At 44.3% G+C, this 26881-nt stretch overlaps 1 protein-coding gene across 3 annotated transcripts in view; it reads left to right on the top strand.

The window, feature by feature from the left end:
* Positions 1-25765, top strand: part of DNAJB6 (DnaJ heat shock protein family (Hsp40) member B6) — a 70631-nt gene extending 44866 nt beyond the window's left edge. For all 3 annotated transcript variants that reach the window (XM_053262579.1, XM_053262580.1, XM_053262581.1), the window contains exons 9-10: positions 19822-20016; positions 23830-25765. In XM_053262579.1, the coding sequence (XP_053118554.1) occupies positions 19822-20016; positions 23830-23912 (278 nt within the window). In that variant the 3' untranslated portion in view covers positions 23913-25765. The remainder of the gene's footprint in view (positions 1-19821; positions 20017-23829) is intronic.
* Positions 25766-26881: the final 1116 nt, after the last annotated feature.

The following is a 26881-nucleotide window of genomic DNA, read 5'->3' as shown; positions in this document are numbered from 1 at the left end:
AGCTACTTCTGCAGCTATATCACACAACAGTGTTTCCCTACAGTTCTTTGTGGGAAACCCGCTTGTCCAGTCTCTGTTCTTGAAGCAAGGGAAAACTGCCTCTTTATAGACAAGTGTACCTCTTCCTATAGAGAGTCCAGGAATAACAGCAAACCTGCCGTGGTTAATGGGGCATTTCCCATTATGGTTGATCGATGTAGCCCTTCCACACTATTTTCCCATGCACACGTATCACCGTAAAGGGAGAAATGCATATTACACATGGGGTCGTGGGAAATCTTTGGATTAAGAAACCTAACATAGAAGGACTTTGTTAAATGCAAACTGCTGGTATGCCATGGTCCATGGCACTTCAGTCCAAGCTTAACGTAAACTGGCTGGCTGTGGACATCTATGCTGCATCAGATCTCCCGGCTACTATGAAGGCTTGTGGTGATGAGAGAGCATGTAAGGCTGAGTGGTCAGGTCCTGTTTCTGGTATATTTCCAGGCTTTTTCTCTCATAGCACGAGATGAAGAAGCCTGGACATATACCCGGGAAAGGACCTGCATCTCTTATTGATGGTGAGAAGGTTCAGTACAGTGCTGCTTACCCACCCACTTGCCTTCCCTTCTTCTCTCCCCACTCCCATCTCAGTATTGCTCCTTAAAGAAATAGAGTCCAGATAACCTCAGTTGCTTTTCTGGGGGCAACCAAGGTGTCTGCTTTCAGATTTTGAAAGTTCTCATTGAAAGTCCTGTTGCTGTGTTTAGAATGGGAATTGTGCCCTTAACTTCCCAAAATGGGTGCTTCTAGGATTTGCAGACGTATTAATCCCCAATCAGAAAACCTTGCAGTTAGCAAGCTGCAGAGTAAACCTAGAAATCCCTCTGGGACATGTTGACCTGGCAGTGGGCAGTAATTTGAATGCCAAATATCAGTCAATGAAATTACTGCAAAGGAAATGATTAAGCATGGCCCAGGTTTATCTAAAGATAAAACCTGCTTTACTGTTGATAAATGGCATTTGCATAGAACATTCCAAGTGAGCAAAGTGCTCTATAATCATGTAACATAAAACAGATCAATGTTATCATCCTCCTGTTACAGATGGGCGATCGTGGTGGTGCTGAGACTTAGTAGTTTGTCTAAGGCCCACTTGGTGTGGCTGGGGTGAGACTTGAACTCAAGACTTCCCAGTTAACTTATATTTTTATTAGCCACAAAATAGCATCCCTGTTTTCCAGAGCTAGGAGACCAACTGCTCTCTGTCTTGTGCCTGTTTCAGCTACTGTGCTCTGTCTTATAGATATCCTATCCTTCATTCTGCATGTGGACCCCTTGTATTGATGCTGCCTTGTGTCTTGGCATCAGCGGAGGCCCTTCCGCGAGGCAGGGTGAGGTGGTCACCTCAGGCACAGATGCAGGGGGTGGCAGTTGCTTGGCTCCTGCAACCATGGCAACATCCTGTTCGTTTGCTGCCGCCACCACCCTTCCTCATCCTGCTGGGGCACACTGCTCATTTCTCCTTCCTTGCTCTGCTAGACTTCACCCCTTCTTTCTCTCCTCCTCCCTCTTCCCTCCCACCCCGGCCCCTTGAGCTAGAACACCTTGGCCACCAATACCTGGCTTGGTGTCACAGTCTGTGTGCTTGTATTTTGCTGCCACTGCATGGCCTGAGAAGACCAAGCAGCCACCTTGTGTCAGATGAGGAGGGTGTCCTATTGTCCTTTTCCTTGGGCACCAGTTATGTCTTGGAGTGTTCCTGCTTGGCATGAAGAGATTTTGTGATGCATGGATCAGGGAACAGCTGTGTGCCTGGAGCAGTGTTCCCTGTAACAGGGATTCCCAGGGGTTGATGACTAAAATTCCCATCATCCTCAGCCAAGGGCCATTGCAGCTAGGGGTGATGGGAATCGTAGTCAACAATATCTGGGAATCCCTACTACAGAAAACACTGGTCTGGGGATTGGGAGAGTTGCCAGAGATGACTCATATGGGTGAGTCATAGTTTTCTGGTATCTCTACCACATATATACCTTTGTGTGTGGCCAGGAGCGACTGCATTATTTGTTCGATGGGCTGTGCACAGCCACCTTGCATTTTGGAGTTGCACATTTCTAGTGTGCACCCTACCCTGATTAATAATCATATCCTGTGCTTCATCCAAGAGCCCAGGGTGGCCCTTCCACTTTCTCAACCTAATCTACCCAAGGATAAAATGGATTACCCAGTGACCTTTATGGTATGAGTGAGGATTTGAACTTTGGTCTCCCTGGTCCTGCACAAGCACTCTAACTCAGTGGTGGGCAAACTTGGCCCTCTAGCTTTTGAACTATAATTCCCATCTCCCCCAGGCATGTAGCTGGGGGTGATGGGAGTTGTAGTTCAGCAAAAGCTGGAGGGCCAAATTTGCCCACCCCTTCTCTAACCACTACTCTCTCAAATGCAGTATAATAGTCTTATGTTCTGGCAGTGATTAGCAAGCATACTAACTCCTCATTTTGAAATAGCCATTTAATGTTATAAGCTGTCTTAAGGACCTCGGTTGAAAAGACAGAGCCAGTGTGGTGCAGTGCTTAGTGTTGAACTAAGGATTGTTGTATACCATATAACATAACCATGTATACTGCTTTGGGCTCCTTGGAGGAAGATCAAGATGTAAATACAAATCAATAAAAGTGGGATGCAAATCTATTAAGTAAATAACCTCGCCACTCACATATCCCCCCACACATACACACTATGCCCTGTTTCAGCCCACCAGTGAAGGTCTTTCACAAATGTTCAAGCTGAGATTTCCCCAGTTGTAGCTGCCAAACTTTTTTTCAGTGGTCTGCTGGAATCATTGGTGCCAGATGGAGAATTGCATCAATACAAGGCCATCTACAGTAGCCTGCATCCCCTACAGCTTGGCCAGTCCTTAACATTGGATAGGGTTGCAGCCCAGTAACACATAATTTTCTAGAATTGCAAGAGCCACGCTTATTTTGTTTGCACTGCTACAGTCTGTTCAACATGTGGGAAGAACTGAGCTGAGAGGAACACACTGAAACTAAGCTTGTCCTGTTCAGGCGGTGACCTTTGGCACGTTGTATATCAAACTGCATTGCCTTCGTTGGTCCCACAGAGCTTTTGTTTGGCAAACTGTTAGGCATTCTTTAATCATAAGAGTTAGCTTGGTTTCCAAATAGTTATTCCAAGGCTTAGGTCTGCCAGATCAAATCTTCCAAAAATAGGAGTGTGTTAGTGCTGTGCTCTTCGGAGCTGAGATGTGAGATTCTCTTTATTGCAGGACAACTCTCATGGCAACTAGCTAGTATAAGGCCCTTTCTAATTTCGTCATGATTAAGTATTGTAGAGACTACTTGACACAGTTAATTTTTAGAAGAGGTTCTCTATTTATGTATTTAACACATTTTATACTGCCCTATACACAAGTGTCTGGGTGATTCACAATCTAAAAACACAACAATTAAAACATTAACACAATTAAAACATTTTGAAATACAGATAAAATCTCTAAAACTTAAAACTAAGAGCCTGACTAAACAGGTATGTTTCCAGGTCCTTCTTAAAAACATCCAGAGAAGGGGCGACCCTAATTTCGTTATGAAGTGTGTTCCAAAGTCCTGGAGCAACCCTAGAAAAGACCCAGTTTCGAGTCGCCACCAACTAAGCTGGTGGCAACCACAACTGGATCTCCCTAGATCTTAATAGGTGGCACAGTTCATGAAGAAGGCACCATTCTCTTAAATACCTTGGATCCAAGCCGTTCAAGGCTTTTTAGGTATTTGTATTTCGCCTGGAAAAGTATTGGAGACAGTATATTAGTTCTTTTAAAATGGGTGTAATATAATCTCTTCGGGTCACCCCAGAGACCAACCCGCCTACTGCATTCTGTACCAGTTGTAGTTTCTGGACTATGTACAAAAGCAGCCCAACACCGAGTGCATTGTATTAGTCAATCAATCTTTATAAAATACTAAAAAAAAATACTGGATAATACACCAAAAGCATGAGGGCCTAAAAGCCTGAGAAATAGTAAAAGTCATAAAAACACATGAAAGGCATAAAAGGGGGGGGGCTAAAGTGGATGTAATAAGGTTAAAAGACATGAGAAGACAGAAATACTTAAAAGGCTGAGTAATAAAACTGGAAAACAGCCAGATTAAAGGTTATAAAGAATAAAGAGGGAGGTGCGTGAGCAATTTTAGGGCCTGCCCAAAGTCACTGAAGGTCAGATTGACTGATAGGATTTGCTGCCTGTCATCTGTCGACGAATGCTGATCGCAGCCACACAGTACCTGGCAACACTATATGTGATGGCAGGCTTAGAGTCAGAGAGCAGCAAGGAACTGTAGAATTGGCTCGGATGATTGCAGTAGTGAAGTCTGGATGTTACCAGCATATGCACAACTGTTTTAAGGTCATTTATCTCCAGAAGTAGACACAGTCAGCATATCAGCCAAAGCTACCAGAAAGCCCTCCTGGCCACTGCCTCAACCTGAGAGACCAGGGAAAGGTTTGGGTCCAGAAGTACTCCCAGTCTACATACCTGCTCTTTCTATGGGAGTGTAACCCCATCCAGAACAGGCAAACGAGTACCTCAGTTTTGCTTGGATTCAGCCTGGGTATGTTCTCCCTCATCCAGCCCATTAGCGTCTCCAGGCAGGCATTTAGGGAAGTTAGGCCATTTCCTGATGAAGCTGACATGGAGAAATAGATTTGGGTGTTGTTGGCATATTATTTATTTATTTACATTTATATCCCGCTCTTCCTCCAAGGAGCCCAGAGTGGTGTACTACATACTTAGGTTTCTCCTCACAACAACCCTGTGAAGTAGGTTAGGCTGAGAGAGAAATGACCGGCCCAGGGTCACCCAGCAAGTATCATGGCTGAATAGGGATTTGAACTCGGGTCTCCCCGGTCCTAGTCCAGCACTCTAACCACTACACCACGCTGGCCACGTGGTGGCCATATATTGATAACACCCTGCACCAAACCTCCTGATGATCTCTCTCAGCAGTTTCATGTAGATGTTAAAAAGCATTGGTGATAGAATGGAGCCCTGTGGGACCCTGTGCAACAGCTCTTATTTTGAAGAGCAACAATCTCCAAGCAACACCATCTGGAACCTACCTGAGAGGAAGGAGCAGGACCACTGCAGAGCAGTGCCTCCCACTCCCAACTCCTTCAGGTGCTCCAGAAGGATACTATGGTCAATGATATCAAACACTGCCCAGAGATCCAAAAGGATCAACAGAGTCACACTTCCCCAGTCAATCTCTAATTGGAGATAATCTAACAGGCCGACCAGACTTTTAAGACTGTTTTGCAAAAGGCAGTAAACCTCACAGATAGAATGGGAATTTTCCGCTTCTTTCAGGGCTGCTCATGGCTATAGGAACACAATGAGTCGCCTTGAAAGTCCTAAAAAGAGATCATTGGTATCCATCAAGCTAGCAGTGAATGTCCCTGATGCATGAAGCAGGTATCAGTGTTTGATACTCTTTTCTGTTTCTCATCTTCATCTCTCATGCTTTCCTGATATAATTTTGCTCTCACGCTAATCAGTCTTCATAATTATCACTGGAAACTGTAACCCAACCCGAGACCACCCTAGTGGTCTCCTCTATTTATAAGTCGTTAGAGATGGAGGAAGAGGACATCTAAACTCCTGCAGAGCAGCTGCCAGTCAGTGTAGAGTCAGGGTGGGCAAACCTGGCCCTCCTGCTGTTATTGAACTACAACTTCCATCATTCCCAGCCACAATAAATTGTACCTGGAGATGATGAGAGTTGTAGATTGTCCACCCCTGGCATAGACAATACTGAGCTACATGGACCAATGGTCTGACTGGTCCATGGCAATTTCCTACCTCCATATGTTCAACTTACTAGGTTAGTAGTTAAGATATGCATGTTACCGAATTCCTTGGAGGAAGGGTGGTATAAGAACGACATAAAAACAAAATTGAGGCAATAGTGAAAGTTAATGTAACCACCCTTTGCCCTTGGAGCTAATGGACATGTCATGAACCCCATGAAGCTTAGAAGAAGCAGGAATGTAGATGGCATAACTTGAGTTTCACTTACATTTCTGGAGAGAATGTTGAGCAAGGTCACTGGTCCGTGGCATGTTGAACCAGAGTTGCACTGCAACTGTGAATATTGCATCTTTGTGCTCAATAAAAATTTATTTGCGGAACACTGAGAGGAAGAATTTAACACTGGGTTAGAAATCTCCACAGTCCTCCTCCTAAAAATCCTCCACCCTCAGAGGTGGATGTTCTTTCCTGCACTGGAAACCTTCAGCTCTAGAGACTACAATCTTCTACTCTTCATGTTGGTCAAACAACTGTACTATAAACACACACCCGTGCTCCATCCCCAGCTAAAAGAATGACAACTGCAGACTTGTGATAAAAAGCATAGCTTTTATGTTCCTGGGAATTTAAAGGAGCCCAGAAGAAGCAGCAGCATAGAAACAGTGATGTGTATATATTATATCCCATCTTTTTTGCCACCTCTTCAAGGTGGCTAACTTCAATAAGAATATACAATACAAATATAATAACAGCTATCTCTTGTACCTAACCATAGTCCACTGAACCCTTCAGTGAAGAAAGATCATAGAACATTCTAGATTTCCGTTATCTGCAGCTGAAGGAAAACATCTACCCCAAATAGCAAGAAGCCCCACCTAAATTTGTACCAAAGATCTTTGAGCGTTCTCACTTTGCACTAGGACAGCTAAAATGCTACATTGAATTCGTAAGCTGCTTCCCAGCTTGTAAAAAGCCAGTTAAAACACAAATGCTCTGGCATTCCATAATGGTTCTTGAATGTTTTCTGGCTCTTATCTATGAGGCATGTTTTTGGGGGGTCAGGAATTTATATAATGATTAAAAAAATTCACATTTGTGTGTACATGTTTTGTTTTTTTAAAAAGCAAATGGATTTTTATAGTGTTCCCTTATTTGGAATTGCTGCAGTGTGGTGGGTTTTCCTGGCAATTCAAATACCAGCTGAAGAGACAAATCTTAATATTCAGAAGCGTCTTTGCAAATAGCATTGCTGGTGTTACTATAAACACTTTGCTCAGCTGTGCTGCATGCGTGTGTGTATGTGTGTATAGGTGAGATTTATGTAAGTCTTCATCTATTTTTAATCTTGTCAAAAGATTTGGGCAAAATATTCCCAGTTCTGTTTATAAATTGCAAACAGTGCCATGACAAGCATAGTAACTGATGCACATTTCTGTGTTCTTTGCATGTTTGCCAATCCCTACCTCGGGGTCTTTCCTTTCCTTAAAAGTTCGTTTAATACCATATTTACCACAACTGTGTCTCATAGAGTGTACATACCCTGGTATAAGATTAATTGATGCTGACCTCTTAAATTGTGCATCAGCTAATTTTTGATGGCTCTGCTGCTAATTTAAATGCTGTGGCCAAGAGAAAGGATACATCAAGGAGCCATGGACTGTCAATGGGAATAGCAAAAACTGCTCTTGAGCTCTGATAAGGTGCATTTTTGAGAGAGTGTAGAAATTTAGCCAACATTCATGGTTCTTCAGAGCAGGCGTCCCATCTTTGAGAAACTGCATATCTGTGGACATTTGGACATCTTTGGATATCTGTCCATGAACAGCTACATATCCATGGATATCTTTGGCTGTGTTTGTGAAATAGCTCAGAGAGAGACACCTGGCAGTTAAATCTCTGACCATAATGTTCATTCATTCATTTGCATTTCTAGCCCGCCCTATACCCAAAGGTCAGAGTGGTTTACAATAAAACCAATATAAAACATAATTAAAATTCAGCATAATAAAATCAAAAATACAGTGCCTGAGAGGGGAAGAATATGGCCACTCTTGTTAGGCAAGTCTCAGCCTTCCATTTTCACAATAAAGTGTTGTCGTAGTTTCTGGAATCACAGTCCAGATTGAGCCAGAACTACAAGGCAAAATGCCTACATGTCGTTTTAGAATGCATGGTCTGTTAAAGCAAGATGATCATTACCAAAGAAGTTGTACCTGAAATAATTTGGGTTGGTCAGTGAAAGTGGAGGTTATCTGTGTGTCCAGTCAGTTTAAGTCACGGGTGCCTTACATCTAGTGGCAATGAATTCTACATCTGTTGGGAATTCCTGGATCGATCGTTTTCCATTAATAATTGGAATTAGTACCCATGTCTTGTCAGGCATGGCAGCAGTGATGAGGCATGCATCTGTCTGAAGGGAGGAGTAACTGCTGGTTGGAGACTCCGAAGTGAGAGCTCTGGCTGTATATACAGCTCCAGCCACTTCTTCAGCCACCCTGTTTTTCCCCAGTGGAGAACTGATATGGCCGTGATGGGTAGAAAAAGGGACATGGAAAGATCTCTTGGTAGTGTGTAACTTGGGGAGGTGAAGAGAAAACGATTAAGCTGCCCTTTGCACCTCCTTTTCCTTTCCTTCCTTTCAAGCCTAAGCCCAGTATTGTTGGACAATTAGAGAGCATTGTTGCCACACTTCTGCCAGTCAGTGATACATAAGGACTGTGAGCCAAAAGGTGTGTGTCTTTAACTGGGCTGCACAAAGGTTGTCATTTATTTTCTTACCCAATACGGGGCAAACAAGCTTGCTCTTTTTTCCTCTTCACAATATAATGAAATGAGATGCAGCCTCAGGATAGGGTGTAGAAAAGGAAGCTGTGCCATCTTGCGAGAGCTTTGCCTTCTTTCCCACTGCCGGTGTTTCCCCACCCCCAACTGCTGTCATGCTTTGTGCTGGCCTAAATGTATTGCTGCTTCATCCCTTAAAGCTTCCTCTGACAATGCTAAACCTTATGCCCTCCTAGCATATATAATCTCTCTGCCACTGGCAGTGTAAAATGCAGCTCCCCAAAGTATATGTTGATAGTAAATCTGTTTTGAAAAGTCACTTCGTGCCCATGCTAAAAATACTCCGGGATCTGTAAGCTTGGCACTCGCTTAGTATCTTCCCTCCAAGCTGTTTTGATGATGTGTTGGCCGTACCACAGAACACATGCAGGCAGAAACAAGTATTTTTCCTCTCTGTGAAGTGGATCCTAGGCTTGATCCTCCCTGCTATTGATCCCTTCAGCCTTATGCTTGCGGAGGAGAGCTGGTTTTGTGGTAGCGAGCGTGAACCAACTTTGTTAAGCAGGGTCCGCCTTGGTTTGCTTTGGGGTACGTAACTGCATGTGAGTGCTGTAAATATTCCACTTAGAGGATGGTGCCATTGCTCAGTACATCTTCACGCTTACATGCAGAAGGTTATAGGTTCAATCCCTGGTAGCTCCAGGTAGGGCTGGGAAAGACTCCTGCCTGAAACCTTGAAGAACCATTGCCAATCAGTGTAGAAAATACTGAGCTAGATGGACCAACGGTGTGATTCAGTATAAAGGCAACTTCCTAAATTCCTGTGCCTCCCAAAACACCTCTGTGATGCCCCCTCTCTTGTTTCCTCCAGTTCCCAACCCACTTTTTCTGTGAAGCCTTTGACATAACCCCCTAGCCTCCATTCCCTAGTATAACATACCACCAGTATCTGTAACTAGAGTAGCATATTTCCCCCGCTTACCTCTGCCTACATTTCCCTGCCCTTCCTCCATTTTCTCTCTTTTGCCTATGTCTGGATTGTAAATTCCTTGGGGCAGGGACCCCTCCTCTCATTCTTTGTACAGCATCATGTTCACAGATGGTGCTCTATAAATAATGTCATGTATGCACGGGATCCCCAAACTGTTGCTTACCATACATGTACTAAAATGCCAGAACACTTAATCTTGTTGCAACAAAAATACGTTAATGCCATACAGGCCCTCTTCTTCCTGCTAATTTATTCATCCCCCCTCCCCATAAATCGAGTTCCTTATCTAGCATTTCAAGTGTGCAAAATTCTTTCTCATTGATTTCCAAAGCAATTCTGTGAAATACTCATTGTACAGTTGTAGAACAGAGACCCGCTTGGTCTATGGCTAGACTGCACTCTGATCCTAAGCCAGCACTCCTGGTGCTTGCTAAGAACAGCCTGTGCTGGCTCAGACCCTGCCGCATAGTGTGTGGACAGCACATGTTGAATGTTATTTCAGAAGCAAGCGCACAGCAGTTATATCTAATTAGCACGAATCCAATCCTGTAGGATAACTGCCTTTTTCTCTTTCCATCGATGTATGCACTGTTTTGAGACCGGCTGTGGAGAGTTGCCGTTTGCATTTTTGAAGTGGGCATCTTCAGCAAATGTGCTGTCAAGTCAACACCCTTTTTATCCTTTTTATTAGGCATATGTTGAAAACCCATTCCTAGGAAAGTGCTGACAGATGACTTCACTGTCGATGGTTTCTCAGAGTGCAATATTGCCCTCTGCTGCCTAAAATGTATACTTCATTCTCTTCTTCCACCCTAGGCAAGAGGATTGTGTTCAGAAGCAGTACAACATAGGGAATTTGGATTTTTGTTGTTGTTGTTGTTCTACTGGTTGTGACAAACATGATGTTTAAGTGAATTCACATTGTTGTGACTTTGAGATACGTTAACCTTAATCAAAAAAAGTTGCATTTGTTCCTTAGAGCACAAATTTAATTGCCTAAAGTCATTTAAGGAAGCATCATAGCTCACTGGTAAGCACCTGCTTTGCATGCAGAAAGGCCCAGATTAAATTCCTGGAATCTCCTGGTAAGGCTGGGGAAGAATCCTGTCTGAAACTCTAGGCAGCCTCTCCCAGTCAGTACAGAACAAATACTGAGCTCAGTATAAAGAGCAGACTATGTTCCTATGCCTCCTTAAATACTGAAGCTTCTTTTGTAGTAATCACAAGGGTCAGGTTCACACAGTTGTTCAAATCTAGAGCTAATGTGGGTGACCAACATTAGCATGATTATGTGAACCCACACCAGGGTGGGAATCTCAAATTCATCTCAGGCCATAAACCACCTTGGTGTAGGTTCACACCATATGCTAAGGGTGATAATCCACATTAAACCTGGATTTGAACAATTGTGCAGACCAGGCCAATAAGTTGTCCAACATCTTCTATAGTCTTCCAAATGCTTCCATGGCACTGAAACTATCTATGGCCCAAACTGGCCATTACCAAGAGTGTGTGGTTGTTGCTGACCCACACATTCCCCCTGGTACAATCAAATGGAAAGTTGCGTGAAGTGATGCTGTCTGGCTCCATTTCATTGGCTGCAGCTTGGCAGGAAGAAAGAGACGTTGAGCACACATCATGGTGCTTGTTGTTGTCTTCCACTAGATGTTAACAGGGGAGGACACACATACCAGCAGCATTGTCTTGTTCCCCTAAGAACCTAGGATACCGTGATTCTCTCTAAGGCTGTATTGTAAGAGCCTCATCTATATAATTAATTATCTTAGTCGGCATGCGTGTCCAGGATTTGGCAGTGAAACTCTCGTGACACACTGTGAGAGTTCCGGCGAGAGGCCTGGCCAAGGGAGGAGGAGAGGGGAAAGAAAGTGGCGGCAGCAGGCAGAGGAGTGGGGGAGAGAAAAGCAGTGGCGGTGGGCGGGGGAGAGAAAAGCAGTGGGTGCGGAGAGAAAAGCGGCAGGCCGGTGGAGGGCGGGGGAGAGAAAAGCAGTGGCGGGTGGGCAGGGAGGAGAGAAAAGCGGTGGCGGTGGCAGGCGGACGGGAGGGAGGAAAAAACGGTGGAGGTGGGTGGGCAGCAGTGCCCTTCTTGGTCGCCCGCCTCCAGGTGAGGCTCTGTGTGGGGGGAGGAATGGGAGGGGGGAGGGCTAGAGAGTGCGGGGCTGGAGGGAAGGGGAAGAGAGGAGAGACCAGGGCAGGAGGGAGAAGGAGGAGAAAACAGCCGGCCCCAAAGTGCCGCACAGATGGTCTGTGCCAGGTCAGCTAGTAGAATAATTGCATTTATTACTTCATTTATATTTTGCCTTTCTTCCATCATGGAACTCAAGGCAACATTACATGGGATTTCTACCTGGTCTCCTCTCCAGGCATAGGCCAAACCCAGACATGCTTAGTTTTAGCAAAGTTGTGTATCATGTGCCTTCAAACCATGCTGTGGGACAAATTCAGCAAGAATTTGCTGCCTTAGAATAACTCCTCTGCATCTTTGTGATATACCTTTATTTTGGACTGGGCCATCTGGATAAAACAAAGTAGTAAAATGTCAACTCTCTCTCTCTTTTTTAAAGTGCACATTATTTTCCAAAAGAGATTTGCAGTTCAGTAGTTTGTATCTAACATCTTGTGAGTATTTCTTGAAGAAAATAATCTAGAGCTTTGCAGTTAATAATTAACACATTAGCATGATCAGAATTGCCTTTAAGCCATTTTCCAGTGGACGATGGCAAGGACAATCTGATCAAATAAGCAGCTAGTTCTAGGATCCAAATTATCCATTGCTTGCCTGATAGCTTTGAATTCTGGTAGTTCTGCCTGATAACACTTTCAGAAGAGCACTTTAAGTAGGTTAGAAAGGAATTAAGCCAATACTGTTCAATGTGGTGGGGAGGGGGGGTTTCCCCCCACCTTTTCCTTCTTTTTTTGTTTTCAGTATGCTGTTGGAAAACATCTGTAAAGAATTTCAGTATAATTACTGTAAGAAATAGCTGTTCATCACTATGATGCTTTAGCATTAACATGCTTTAATTATGATGAAATATTACAAGATAAGGTTCTAACCGTACATTTTAATGATGATTTTTGGTGAGTGTCACAGCACTTGTTCTAGGTGTGGGTGGAGGTTTCTACTGCTCAGAGTTGCTCACAACCATAAAATAGATACTATGTGCCTGCTTGCTTCCTCCTTCCGTGCAGTTGGCTTCATGGAATATTTCCTGGTTTTGATCAAACCACAGGCTACCATTGCATCTAAACCAGGAAACTACAGTTTGCAAACCACACTTGGATCCAGGTTTGCGATCCTGGTTTGGAGGGCTCACATAAACGGCAGTTTGCTGGTTGAGATGAATTGGGAAACCATGGTTTTATCGAAGCCAGGAAGAACTCTATGAAGGTTAGAGCACAAGGGGAGGAGAGAGCATGCAAGGATGTGACTTCAGATACTCTGGTTTGGAGGATTGGAAGTGGGATATCTGGGTGCAGCCACAGGCTTCAACTGTGTGCCTAAGGAATGGTCTTATATATTAACTGACTAGGCTGAGGGCTCATTCTAGGGATAGCTTTAGAAAAATCTAGGTGGCTGCATAGTGCATTGATTATAGAGAGGCGAAACCTAGCTGTTGCAGCATATGGAAGCAATATTCCGTCCCCAGTGTCAGTCAGTCAGTCAAGTTTATTTATGGTCAAAGACCAAAAATTTAGAACATACATACATGTAATAATCAGGAATATTTACAAAATTTAATATATCACTCCAGCCTAACCAATAAACCCTGTTTACACAGTTTGATCTGTGACCTGTTGTCTGACTTTCCTAGCTGCCACACAGAACTTTGCGACCTTAGTCGTTATCTCTTCCTGATCTGAGAGCAAATAATTTATATAAAATACGTCTGTGTGCCCTGGGAAATCAACCAGTAATGGAGCAATAAAACAAAGGCAAAAGTCCCTATAAAGGGAACAATAGAGTAAAATATGAAAGACTGATTCACAGTCTCAAGAACCACACAGGCACATTTTCTGTTCTTTAGGTATCTTCCTAAATCTACCCTCCAGGTCACCTGAAGGTAATACATTAAATAAGGCCAGTGTAAACATCCTGCGGTATTTAGCAATTGAGAGTTTGTCTAAATAGTGCACAGGTTTGGTGTTATAGGGATGCAATCCCAAGAAAACTTCCTTAGGGATTAAAGACCAGTTGATCTGTGTTTCCATATCATAGATCTGCTGCTTTAATACCGATCACACACGAAAAAATCCCATTTTCAACAAAATGTCTGGGCTAAGGCCATAGAGGCTTAATTTACAAAAGACTGACGATTTCCCAGTGTATTTCAGGTACATGGGCTCTTTATTTTCTAAGCAACCATGGAGACTCTGAATGAAGAGTCAATGAGGTTGAGGACCCCTGTTGTAACTTGCTGTGGTCCACAATCTGTTTAGGAATTAGTACTTAAGGATCCGCTTTCCTCTTTTTTCTCAGCACTCCCGTAAGTGTGGGTTAGATATCACATTTTCCATCCATTTGGCAACCATTGTGCTTCAAGGCTAATTCAAGGTGTTGGTGCTCACCTTTGCATCCCTACACAGCCTGCGCCCCACATTTCTCAGAAACTTTCTGCCTTGTATTGTCCCTCACATCTCCTCTGATCATGTAGGCAGGTCCTGCTTCAGATTTCAATGCCAGATGAGGTGAGAGTAATTGTCATTGGAAGCCAGGATTTTGTTGGTTGCCCCAGAGCTGTGGGGCAATCTTCCTAGGTTTGCAGCGCTCATTTTTTGGCCTCTTAGAAGAGGTATAAAGTTAAACTCACCTTTTTCAGTTGGTGTTTAGTTAGTATTGCTGTCTGGTTTCTGCACCATTGTTTCTAGTGTTTTATGGATTTGATTTGTGTTTATTTCATATTTGTAAAAGCCGCCTTGAGCTTAGGTGATTAATACATTATTTAAATCAGGGATTCCCAACCTTGGGTCATAGCTTGTTGGCCTGCGGTCCCCATCATAGTTGATAGGAGTTGTAGTCCATCAACATCTGCTGCCCCAAAGTTTGGGAACCCCTGATGTAAATAAATAAAATAAATATTTTATTGAGATTATTTATCTCACTTTTTGATGAGGCCATATGCAAAGCAGCTAATTAAGAAACGTATGCAGTTGATCATAAAATTAAGGTAGAGGGGCAGCCAAAAGGGATGCTGGAGATGGGAAAACCCCTGATAAAACTCCCCTTAACTCCCTCCTGCTGCTGCTCTTCATCTCAAAATGTCCCAGTCATTCACTACCTCCTCCCCCATTGGTGTGTGAGGCAGCAGGGAAAATACGTGGAGAATGTGGCACCACCTTGGATGACACCATGTATAATGGGTACTTATTAAAAATGATTAACAAGATGAACTAAGCATTGTGTTAGACATTCCAACGCCTCTTCCATTTCTTTTGATGTCGCTGTGTTGGCAACTTGTTTTCTTACTGTATTACTCCTTCTACCTTGTTCCTTTTGGCCTCATATCTTGCTATAAGGGGTGATGCAAACCCTTAAAAACAGAGCTTTCCTACGTGAGAGCTTTTCCGTTATTAGAGCATTGCGGAGTTGTGTTTGTCCATTTGTACAGCTGGCCCCATGAAGATTTTATTCCTATTGTTAGGACCATCTAAGTAATTTGTTTTTGTCTTGTAGTGCTCAGCCTAGTTAGACTCCTGCAGCAGCTCAACCTGTCAGGGGTGGAGGGGCGGGGCGGGGTTACAGCCAACCGGATGTAACTTCTGAAAATCAAAAATGGTAACATGATCCAAAAGCAAGGAAGTCTGAAATATCAACTTTAAGTGGGGGAGGCTTCTGAATGAAGCCTCTTAAGGTTCAGCCTTCATAAAAGCAAACACCTTGCCAAGTGTATGTGGATCTCTAAGGACCGGACAGCTTACTAGAGAGTTGACTCTTTTGGGGGGAATGATGTCTGCAAATATGGTGACATTCTCAATGAACTGAGAAGTCAAGGCACAGCTCTGAACTATCCATATTGATACCTTTTTGTACAGGGGTTCTCAAACTTGGGTCCCCAGATGTTGTTGGACTTCAGCTCCCATAATCCCCAGCCACAGTGGCCTGATACAACCCATGCCTGCACGGCCGCCCCTGCTACTCAGTTATACAGTTTTCATTTTATCATATTTTTAACTCCAGTTTTACAACTTCCCATAGATTTTAGTTTTATGTTCACATTTTATCATATTTTAATTAATATTTTAACACCTCATAGATTTTAGTTCAACTATAAGATTTTAGCTTTAAATTTTACTGACAGGCATATACTGCTTTTAATGCTACTATTCTGTTTTTATCTTCTGCTGGTCAAATTGATTGATTGAGATGTTGTTGGACTTCCAACTCCCATAAGCCCCAGCCACAATGGCCAAAGGCTTATGGGAGTTGAAGTCCAACAACATCTGGGGATCCAAGTTTGAGAACCCCACCCTTAGTACAGAGCAGCTGCTTTATACAGCATATGTCTAAGCATATGTACCCGAGTATATATCTCTTTCTGCTTAAAGAGATTAATTGTGCATCATCCTAGGAGCATAGTGCATATTACATGGGACTGCTCTGCCAGGAGGCCCATTATTAAATAGAGTTGTGGGTGCGAATTACAATTAACTAGCATGAACTTAAAAGTTACATCTCTGAAATTCTGACTTTCAGTGTTGTTTTTCTTGGATAGCCACTTTTGTTGTGGCTTTTTGTTGTGGCCTTTAACGCGTGGTATAGCTAGGGCATCACAACTTTGAGCCTCCAGCTGTTACTGGACTACAACTCCCATCGTCCCTGACAATTGATCACCATGGCTGCAGAATATGGGAATTGTAGTCCAACAACAGCTGGAAGGCCGACATTGGGCAGCCCTGGTATAGCTTAAAGTCATGTCAACCTTGATACATAATTAATGTCAAAATAATATTTATCCTGGCCCCAGTGCTGTACTCTCAACCCTGTGTTTTGGAGCCATAAAAACTGAATACAAAGCCCTGCTTAACGTCTTGCCTCAGAAATATCCCAAGCAATGGTATATTTTCTTTCTCTCTCTCTCTCTCTGCAGATCTCTGTCTCTTCTTCCTATTAATCTTAGTTCTCGCTTCTCCAGTGTTATTTCTCCTCAGAGCTGGTGCTTAACTGCTGTCATGGTTGCCTTTTAGACTGTGGCCGAATTCAGATGTAACACGAAACTGGAGGTTGGAGAATCCACGGTTTCAATTTGAAACTAAATCGCACCACAGACATTCTTCCAGCCACAGCCCACCAACCTCTGGTTCCAGGAGATGGGAGCCCTTCACTGCTCCTTAGCTGCCCTGGCCAATTCCAGCAAGCTCCATGGTCAGACTCTGGGTAAAGCATCAGGAGTGGTTGCGAATGGCCACCATCTTGAAGGGGATGTGCCAAGCGCAATCATGCATTTTTTGAGCCATCCGCCTGCCCCTGGCACGAAAACGGCATTTTATTTATTTATTTATTTATTTATTTTATCATATTTGTACACCGCCCCAAACTTTCGTATCTGGGTGGTTAACAATAGCACAAAAACAATTTAAAACATATACAAAAATCTTTAAAACAATTTAACAATTTAAAAATAAACCAGAAATTAAAACCCAAAAAATTTAGGAAGCTGAGAAAGCTTGGGCAAAAAGATGGGTTTTCAGGTGTGTTTTTTTTAATTGCCAGAGATGGGGAGGGTCGTATCTCAGCAGGGAGCGCATTCCACAATCTCGGGGCAGCGACCGAGAAGGCCCATCTCTGTGTAGTCACCAAACGAGCTGGCAGAAACTGGAAACGGTCCTCCTCAGATGACCTCAATGGGTGGTGGGGCTCGTAGTGAAGAAGACACTCTCTTAGATACCTTTAAATGCCAGGGCTGGCAGGGGACAAGCTTTGACAGCTACTTAGTGGCAGTCACCAAGACAGGAGTGCGTCGCTGGGGTACTCATCCCCATGGCTTTCCTCCATAGAGCAACTTGGCTTGATATAGAGCCCCAGTGGCCTGGCATTCTTGTGAGAGAGCAGCCATGGGAGAAGGGGTTTTGTCACCACACATTATTAGAGATCTTGCTTGGCAATTCTCTCCCCTCCTCTCTGATGGTTCTTCTCATGAGTTGTGATGGGGTGTCCACATGGCCTGGCACTCTCTTGAGCGAGTGCAGTCCACCCTGGATCATCTGTCAACATCACATATGTCAAATTGCTCCTTTTCACTGGAGCACTGCTGACCCTGGTGACCAGCCCTGCTCATGAGTAAGCTTAGGGAGCGCAAACCGCCAAGAGGAAGGTGCTGGGGCTCTCTGATTGGGGCTGCCTTTTAAACTCAACACACACACACACACACACACAGCCGTTTATTCCCCTCCAGTTGCTATGATGGGGTGCCCTGCTTATGTTCTGTTTCAGCCTGGGATAGGATGTGGCACCATCCCTGTTGCCAGGCAACTCCTTAGCTGGATAGGTGACAGGTGGGGCGGGACTGCTGCTCGGAGAGGTGGCCAGCAAGAAGCACTGCAGCCATGGAGCAGCCATGTTCCCTGCGTTGCCGTCTCTATGACTGCAATTTGAAAATCGGCACGAAACTGAGGTTCTGGCCAGGATTGGACATAATGCTTTGGCGGCCAAACTAGAGGTCTCAGCTGCGAACCTTTGTGCAAACCAAAGGTTCAAATTGGATTTTGGCAAGCCAAACCACAGCTTGCTTTGGGCTCGAAACCACAGTTGCATGAATTCAAACATAATGGAGTTCCAACCTCTACCCTGTTAAACTCCAGTGTCATGTTACATCTGAATTCGGCCACAGTTTCCTAGCTGCTGGTCTTATTCTTCAGGAGCCCTCAGCTAGCACCTGACTTGACACTGTGTAAAGGGGTTTGGCCAGGAGCTACTTGGGTCGGCCTGTGTCTGGCCTCAGAAATTTGGCCCCCACAGACAGGCAAGCCCTTTGTCCATTTTGGGCATCATCGGTTACTCTCACAGGCGAGCCCCTTGATGAATGTCCTGCCTGTTTTCCTAAGGAGTCATCAGGCTCCTGCCTCCTCAGCCCTCCTTATCTGGCCCCTCATCCTCAGCTGGGCCTCCTTTATATAGCCCCTGACACGTGGGGCAAGTCTCTCAAGACCTCCATGTCTTGTGAGACTTTGATCCATAGTCTTGCGAGAGTTGCCCCGAATTGCACGAAAATTCATTGTTTGGGGCCGGTGAAAGCTCACAGCAGATGAGGAGCCAGCCGCAGTCGACCCCAGCATGCAGGAGGGGCACATTGTCTCCCCCCGGGCCCAGGAGGGGTGGCGACGCTCAGTAAGGCAGGGTGAAATCACCACCATTTCCCTCCGCATCTGACGGATTAGTGGGGATCACCCAACACACTGTTTCTGAATACTTGGGGAAGTAGATCACTTAATCAAGTCTTGCTGCATCTGTATCCAGCAGAATTCACCAGGAATATCTTGCCTCATGGTAGATTTAGTGTGGCTTTTTTCTAGAAAAGTTCTAAAACTTTTCTTCTTGCATTTCCACACATGGGTGCTGTGCTCAGGCCATGGAACCTTTTGGAAAGCAAATGGGCTATTCCTGCTCTGCCTTACGCCTCACCATCCTTCACATCCATGGAGAGGAAGAAAGCTGATCTTGTGGGAGCAAGCTTGAATTGTCCCCTTTGCTAAGCAGGGTCCATCCTGGTTTGCATTTGAATGGGTGACTACATATGAGCACTGTAAGGTATTCCCCTTAGGGAATGAAGCCATTCTGGGAAGAGCCTCTGCTTGCTTGCTTGCTTGCTTGCTTGCTTGCTTGCTTGCTTGCTTGCTTGCTTGCTTGCTGAAGGTTACAAGTTTCCTCCCTAGAAAATAATCTAGATGGACCAATGACCTGACTCGGTATAAGGCCGCTTCCTAACCATTGCCAAGGATCTTGACTTGCAGGTATGGTAGTCTCAATATGATAAGATGCAGCAAGCCAGTCATAATTTGTGGTAAATGAAGAGAGTTCGGCTATGTCCAGAGATGGATAGAGAAATATTGGCTCCTTCCTTACAAATGGAGAAACTGACGTGTAAAGAGCTCAAGTGCCTTGCTCAAGGTGGCTACTGAGGTTGGGTTACAAACTTGATTGTTTCTGCCTTTTCCTTGTTTCCGTGAAGCCTTCCTGGAAGACCAGCTCATTTCTCTCTTGAATGATCTGCTTTCCCCCCAACTTCAGGTGTAGCTGATGACGAAGCCTTTGCAGAGGAGTGCAGACGCAGAGGACAAAACGCCCTGCCCTTCCAGCCGGCCAGCGTCCGCTCTCCAAAGTCCCTCAAGCCTGCCGCCTACCCCAAGCACGTCTTTCACTGTAATAGCGATGAGGACGATGACTTGGTTATGACCAGCTGGGAGTCTCCCTTTTATTCATCAGGTGTGCACAAAAGGGGGGGCCAAGAACCTGCTGGCCAAAAGCCCAAGCCGCAGAGCCCAGCGAGAGCATGCTGCTGCATACTGACCTAATGCTATAGCACTGCAGGGGCTCTTTTCTTATTTTCCCCCCAGTGTATTTGGACCAGCTTAATAATCTCCTGGGCCACAATACCCTACCCAGTCCCAGGACTAAAACACAAGTGCCTTACACCCTGAGGTGCAGAAAACTCACTGAAGTGCTGCATGGTTGCTGACATTATGCTTGCTCACCTGGCTTCAAATCCAGGTTTCAGCAAGCAGAGAGAGATCACACTCGGTGGATTGATTCCGCTGCCGCCCCCCCCCCCCCCCCGGCCACTGTCAAATAATCAGAATTTTTCATGCTGAGAACTGATGGAATCTTCTCAGCAAAACGTTCACCTCCCTTCAATTTAATTAGCAAGTCCGCAGCTTAGCTGAGAAGCTGACGCAGGGTGGACGCGCTCCGCATTTCATTCATTTCAATCAGTGCCAGATCTAAAGCGTCTAATTTGCAGATTAATATGGCAAGAGTCACATTTACCTTGGTATCCAGTATTAACAAGCACCTTTAACATGAATAATCCATTGTTCATACCATGTTTGTTTTTACTGGCTGCCGTCATGGAAGAGGATAACGTATGAAGTCGCTGGCCCAGTCTGTTTCATGTGCATGTTAAAAAGCAAGACATTGCAGAGCTCTAGTGGTGGCTGCACAAGCGGAATCTCTTAGTATTTGCGTAGAATTCTTCTGGGGGAAATGTGTGTCTTGTTTTCAAGGACGCCTTAGCCATTTCCCATGCAGGTGCACCCAAGAGATCCCTCCCCCGGTCTCTTTCAGGACTCTTGTTAGAGTTGAGGTAAAGGACAAATCATGTATTTTCAATTAATTTGCTTGTGGAATTGCTAAACTGAGAAGAGGAACAGTTCCCACCTTTATGGCTTTATACTTAAAAATATAAACACTGACGGCAACAAATACATGTCTCATCCCAGGACACTCATCCAGAACTGGGACCGGCTGACTCGGTTGCCCTAGATCATGTGAGAAACCGCCCTGACTCTCTGGGGCCGGGTTGCACAACGTTGGTCCTCCAACTCCCATCATCCCTGACTATTGGCCAGTGTGGCTCGGGATGATCGGAGTTGTAGTCCAAGAACAGCCCTGCTCTAGGAGTTCTGTGAAGGCTCACCTTGTTCCCAGTATGGAAAGGGAAGTGTGTGGGCATGGGCATGGGTTTTGCCTGGCAGGGCTTAAAAGGAACTGAATGTGAGAGGAAACTGGTTAGAATTAAGCTCTAGAGCAGGCTGCAGAACTTCAGCCCTCTTGCAGATGGTGGACTACAGTTCCCAGAATCCCTAGCTATTGGCCACTGGGCCTGGGGATTGTGGGAGCTCTAGTCCAAAAGCCGCTGAAGGATCAAAGTTGTGCAGCCCTGCTCTGGAGCCCCTTTTTATCGAAAAGTCCTATTCAGGGTTCTTTAAACCCCGGGCTCTTCCTGGCCCACCTCCCCTACATAACCTCTGTAATTTCAGTGCTGCTCAGGGTGCTCGTCAGTACATCCGTCTGATCAGGCACGGTTGCTTTTGATACTGCACGGCCTGGACTGACATGCCAAAAGGAGCAATAGATGGGTGAACAACAGATTCCCTCTTCTTGACAATTGCTGGAGGCAGTAATTGTTATAATTAGTGTAATAAACAAATCAGTGGGGCATTTTTCCCCAAACACAGATTGGGTACCTCTGCTCTAACTCATGTTGCTGGAGAACTCCAGCATGTGTTTGCCCCTCTTGGCTCCCTTCTCTGTGTGTGTGTGTGTGTGTGTGTGTGTGTGTGTGTGCGCTTTTCTTTTCTTTTTTACTAAGATAGAAAGCTGTGGTTCCCCGCCCCCACCCCTGCCTATGAGATCCATCTGTCTGATCCAATCTCACTCTGTTGCCTTGCTAACGCTGCTCCCTGTTGGCAACCTGGTGACCCACTTACAACGTTCCTGCATTCTGTTGATAGTTATTGGAGTCCCTGTTCCATGGGCCATGCCACCTCCCAATATGGCCTCAGGTTCTGCTCTGGTAATAGCCACATCTGGTGATGATCAACTCAAGATAGATGTGCTGCCTTAAAACTTTACTCCCCTGGTTGGGTAATTGACTGAAGTGATAAGTGACAGAGATCCCTAAAGACTAATTAAAACAGTTGAGCTTGGAGATAATGTGATACACAAAGGCAGAGGTGGCTAATTGGGGCCTGTGGGTTGGATGTGGCCCTTTTATCTGGCTTCTGGTGGCCCTATCAGGTTTGGGATTAAATCAGAATTTGACTTGTAAGGGCAAGGTAATTGTGTTTAGAAGTTGAGATCAATGCCAGGCTTCATGCTGCACCTCTCGTCTTTGGGCTTTGTATGTGTTCCTCAGGCCAATAGCTACTCAAATATGTTATAGTAAAACACAAGTACTCATGGAAGAGGGAGCTAAATTTTGAAGGCTAACGTGGACGCCTGTCTGAAGAATAGAGCTTCCACCCAAAGTCGGCAAACTCTACACTAGAGAATTTTCAAGACTACAGATTTTAGCAGAGTTTTATTTATTCAAATGGAAATCCACTTGGTCCCCCATGGATGGTCACTTCCTCCAAATTAGCCCTACTAGGCTTGACTTTGATCTGCTGCTGGCAAAGGGTGAGGCACATTGGCTTAATCTAAGTGATGATGTGGCTCTTCTGCAGCACAAGATTCCCAATGCCATTGAATCTCAGAGACCTGGTTGGCTTTGGGCACAGTGTCCTTGGCCTACAGCTGTTTAAATGTAATTGAAATCAGTGGGTGTATTCCTCACACTTGAGAATAGCATTTATGCACTGCATATGCCATACTCACAACTGTGAACACCCAAGATTCCCAATGCCAAAGATCAAAATGCACCTGCCACACACTCACATCACACTGTTATTTAAACTTATTCCCATTTGATCAGAAATGAGTTAGTCTGAATGACTTTGAAGTCCCTTAAATGTTCTGTTAACATCTTTTCAAACTTCAGAGGCATCCTGCTTTAAAAGATGGTCTTAAAACAGAACATTGCTGGTCACAATAGAACCAAATTAAAACTATTTAAAAGACTCACCTCAGCTGATGGCAAGGGACAGATAGGTTGCAGGAGAAAGAAGGAAGCAGAGCCTACAATGTATCTTACAGGGTGAGTTCACACAACAGCCCAACATCAAGGAAGCTGGGTGGATAAAGGGAAGTGATTGTGTACACTGGCACTGGGGGTGACACTTGAATCTGCCCAAGTCCAGTTCTCATGCTGGATTCCCATTATTTGCCCAAGATTCTTCCCAGATTCGCTGTCCAAACTAAAATATAGGTGACAAGTGGGTGGAGAATCTGGGGAGATTCTCGGGCAAATGTCAGGAATCTGGCCTGGGAGCTGGAATTGTTTGGGTTTAGACCAGGAGGGTGCTCAACATGTACCCAGTTGCCTTCCTGTTGAGTAACTGTGTGAACCTGCCCTGAGAACACCTTGGAAACCAAATGGCACTGGGGTGGGGACCCTTAACATGGTTAGGAGGCCACAGAGCAGTTCCCTGATATATGTAGCCTCCTCCAGGAAAAGAAGCATACCTGTAGACCAACTGTTAAGGAAGCGGTGAGTGGTCAGGGAGAACTTTGCACTTACCTAAGCAATTGCTTGTGCCTTCCTTCTTAAAGAAGAGCTCATTTTAAGTGGGGGTGCTTCAGCTTTAATGAAAGGAAATCTGCTATGTGAACAATGTTTTACGAGCCATGTCTCCTCAGGACACAAAGAAGGCAGCAAGAGGAAGAAGCAGAAGCTGAGGGAGGAACAGAAGAAGAAGAAGTCGGCTAAGGCGCCTTATTAAAACGGACTCCGATGCCCTAAAATACTGACCCTGTACTGTCGTATGGTTTAACCCCCCTCCCCGTCCCTTGACACCTGGTGCATATTTCTTGTGATTATTCTCACTTAGCAAAGGAGGTGAGGACTCCTGCTTAAAGTACACTAAAGTTGCACTATTATGCTTGAGCAGCACCACAGATTTGCTTAAGGTTTCGGTACGATGCTCTAGGCTTAAGCATGTTCCTTAGAAGCCAATCCCATGAGGACTAGTGGGTCTGAATTCTGAGGAATGTGTTTAGGACCAGGATGTCGGAGACATGACAATAAGCAGATTCCGGCTAGAAACGTGTTTGTATTTTTGAAGTTTGGGATATGTTGCGTTGTGGAACCTTTTGGCTTCTTCCTTTCTTGGAGCTAAAACTACATTAGGGTAGTTTGTTTCTTCTAGGTCTAATGAGGTTGTAAAACAATGGGCAGCATCCAGACTAAGATAGTCATGACTAAGTCCCATTGAAATTAACAGTTAATAATGATTAAGAATAATTAATAGGACTTCATAATGACTAACTTGTCCCATTGATTTCAAATGTGCTTAGCCATAACTGGTCCGGATGCTGCCCAGAATCCTTTTTGCTTTTTACATGACAATTGGTCAGGGAGTATATTGACATGTTGTAAGAATTACCTGACTGTATTTCTTTTTTAAAATTTCCCATGGATGAGATCAGAATTGTGTTAAACCTTGTGTGAGCATAACAGCTGAGCTACTTGATCAGACACCTGCATTTCCCCAATGGGGGGCGGGGGGGAGGGAAAGGTTGACTTCTCTTCCAGTGATTTATGGACATTGCATCAGGAAAAACTTTTACTATCCTGTAATAATCAGAAAGAGGTTTGCAGTGAACTGCTTAATGATGCTGGTCCTTGTGGGTTTATCATAGTTCCCCAAACTCCAAATAAGCCAATTGCACTTTGAAATAGCTTGTTGCTTCCACTGATTGAAAATCAGCAGTCATGAACATGTTTTGATGCTGCAGGTAGAGTTCTAGAAAAGTAACATCTGGATTGTGGGTAAGGAACACATCCTTCCCTTGCCCAGCATCTAGGGCTACATCCTGCCCACCAAAACTCCCTTTCTCTTGCACAGCACGCAGGACTAAATAAGCTGGGTGGAGTCTTGCTGAGCCAGATAGAACTGATGGGCCTTTTATTACTTTCATCTAGAATACCTGTGTGTCCATATATGTTGTTGGTTGGCTCAAGTTCCGGTTAAATTTTGCAGGGAGGGCATGGACACACTTGCATCAAAAATTAAATATTTGAATTTTTTTTTTCATTCCCCCCCCCATCAATGTTTAATTGCATGTTACATGGCTTCCATTAACTTCATAACTGAGTACTAAGTTGGAGTCTTCCATTGCCTTAACTACTTCCACGCATGGTTATTGTGAGTACGTTGCCTTTTTGCAGCTTAATCCATGAGTAGAGGTTGTCGGCTGCTTTGGTCTCCTGTGTTCCTTTTAAAAATTATTATAATTATTCTCATCCCTTCGCCAGTAATTTAGGCGACACTTACTCTCCTTGGCACTGTTGGAAACCCAAATTTCCTGGAGGAATCTTTAATTAGTCCCTGATTAATGAAGCTTAGGTCAGGAAGGTGGCAATACGAGAGGATTTGGGGTACTTACTTGGATTTTTTGCTTATATTATAAAAATGTAATCTAATGCAACTCTTTAGGGTATTTAAACTATGGTATGTCGAAGTAAGATGCAGTACTGTACCTTTTTTTTGTTTGTTACATAAATACCACTGAATTGTGTTGTGCAGTGTTAACCAGTAATATTTAAAGAAATAAAGTAAGCCCCTTGATTCCACATTTCGTTTCGTTTTCAATTCAAAAGGTACGGACTTATTTCTGGCGCCAAAGAATAATATTCAGGCCACTGAATGAACAGGAAGTTCTGCATACATTTTTTTCTTTGGCATTCTTCCTTTTCAGGGTCTGCCTTTGCATGTAGTTCTTATTTTACTTATTTTGTACTTTTTCACACAATGCATAAATCAACTTGTGGAATTCTCTGCCACAAGATGTGGTGACAGCCAACAACCTGGATGGCTTTAAGAGGGGTCTGGATAACTTCATGGAGGAGAGGGTTAGGGTGGCTTCCAGCAGCATCTGGTGGGCCACTGTGCGAAACAGGATGCTGGACTAGATGGGCCTCCTTGGGCCTGATCCGGCAGGGCTGCTCTTATGTTCTTATGTGCCCAGCTCATGTGAACACCGTAACTTACAAGCCAGCAACTCATAGAATATTGCAATTGTAGCTGCTGCAAGGCACATTTTGGAGTTCAGATATTCCTGTCACTGTATTTCATGAGCTGCCACAAAAAGAGAAATTTCCCTTTTTAAAGTCTAAAATGTTTTTATAGTATAATCACATAAGCATGTATTCAAATAATACATATAATCCCAGCAAATGTGTTAGAATCCATGTACAAATATATTCCTAAGTGATGCTTAGGGCTCTAAAATATTAATATTAAAAGCTTAAAATGTCAGTATACTAATTGGTCAGTATACTACTTTTAAAGAAGAGCTAGGCAATTTTTTTGTTATTCTATTGATTTGAGTAAAACTGTATCTCTCTTATAATGTACAAGCATTATAGACCATTCTTTACCCTGACTTTTATATCTGCATGTTCCATGAGTCGCTGGTATTGAATGAGTTATTTGCTTGGCTTACAAAAACAAGACATAACAAGAGGAGGAGGAAGAGTTCTTGCTCAGTCTCTCTTTGGAGCTTTAGAGATGGACTAAGAGGTGTGCCAGATGATTTGGAAGCCGGTATAACTAACTAGGGATGCTTAATTGAGGGGCTCTCACTTTGTGGATGAGCCCTTGCTTGAGTTAGCTGGAGCCTCTGGCCTGTAGAGCCGTCTTGATTTTGTGCATATGGCACACATATAGGATAGGTCAATTGTGGCTGG

This window comes from Hemicordylus capensis, chromosome 6 (assembly GCF_027244095.1).
Source record: "Hemicordylus capensis ecotype Gifberg chromosome 6, rHemCap1.1.pri, whole genome shotgun sequence".
Classification (NCBI taxonomy): domain Eukaryota; kingdom Metazoa; phylum Chordata; class Lepidosauria; order Squamata; family Cordylidae; genus Hemicordylus; species Hemicordylus capensis.
The sequence above is the reverse complement of the archived record's forward strand: the minus strand, read 5'-3'. Positions and strand labels throughout refer to the sequence as shown.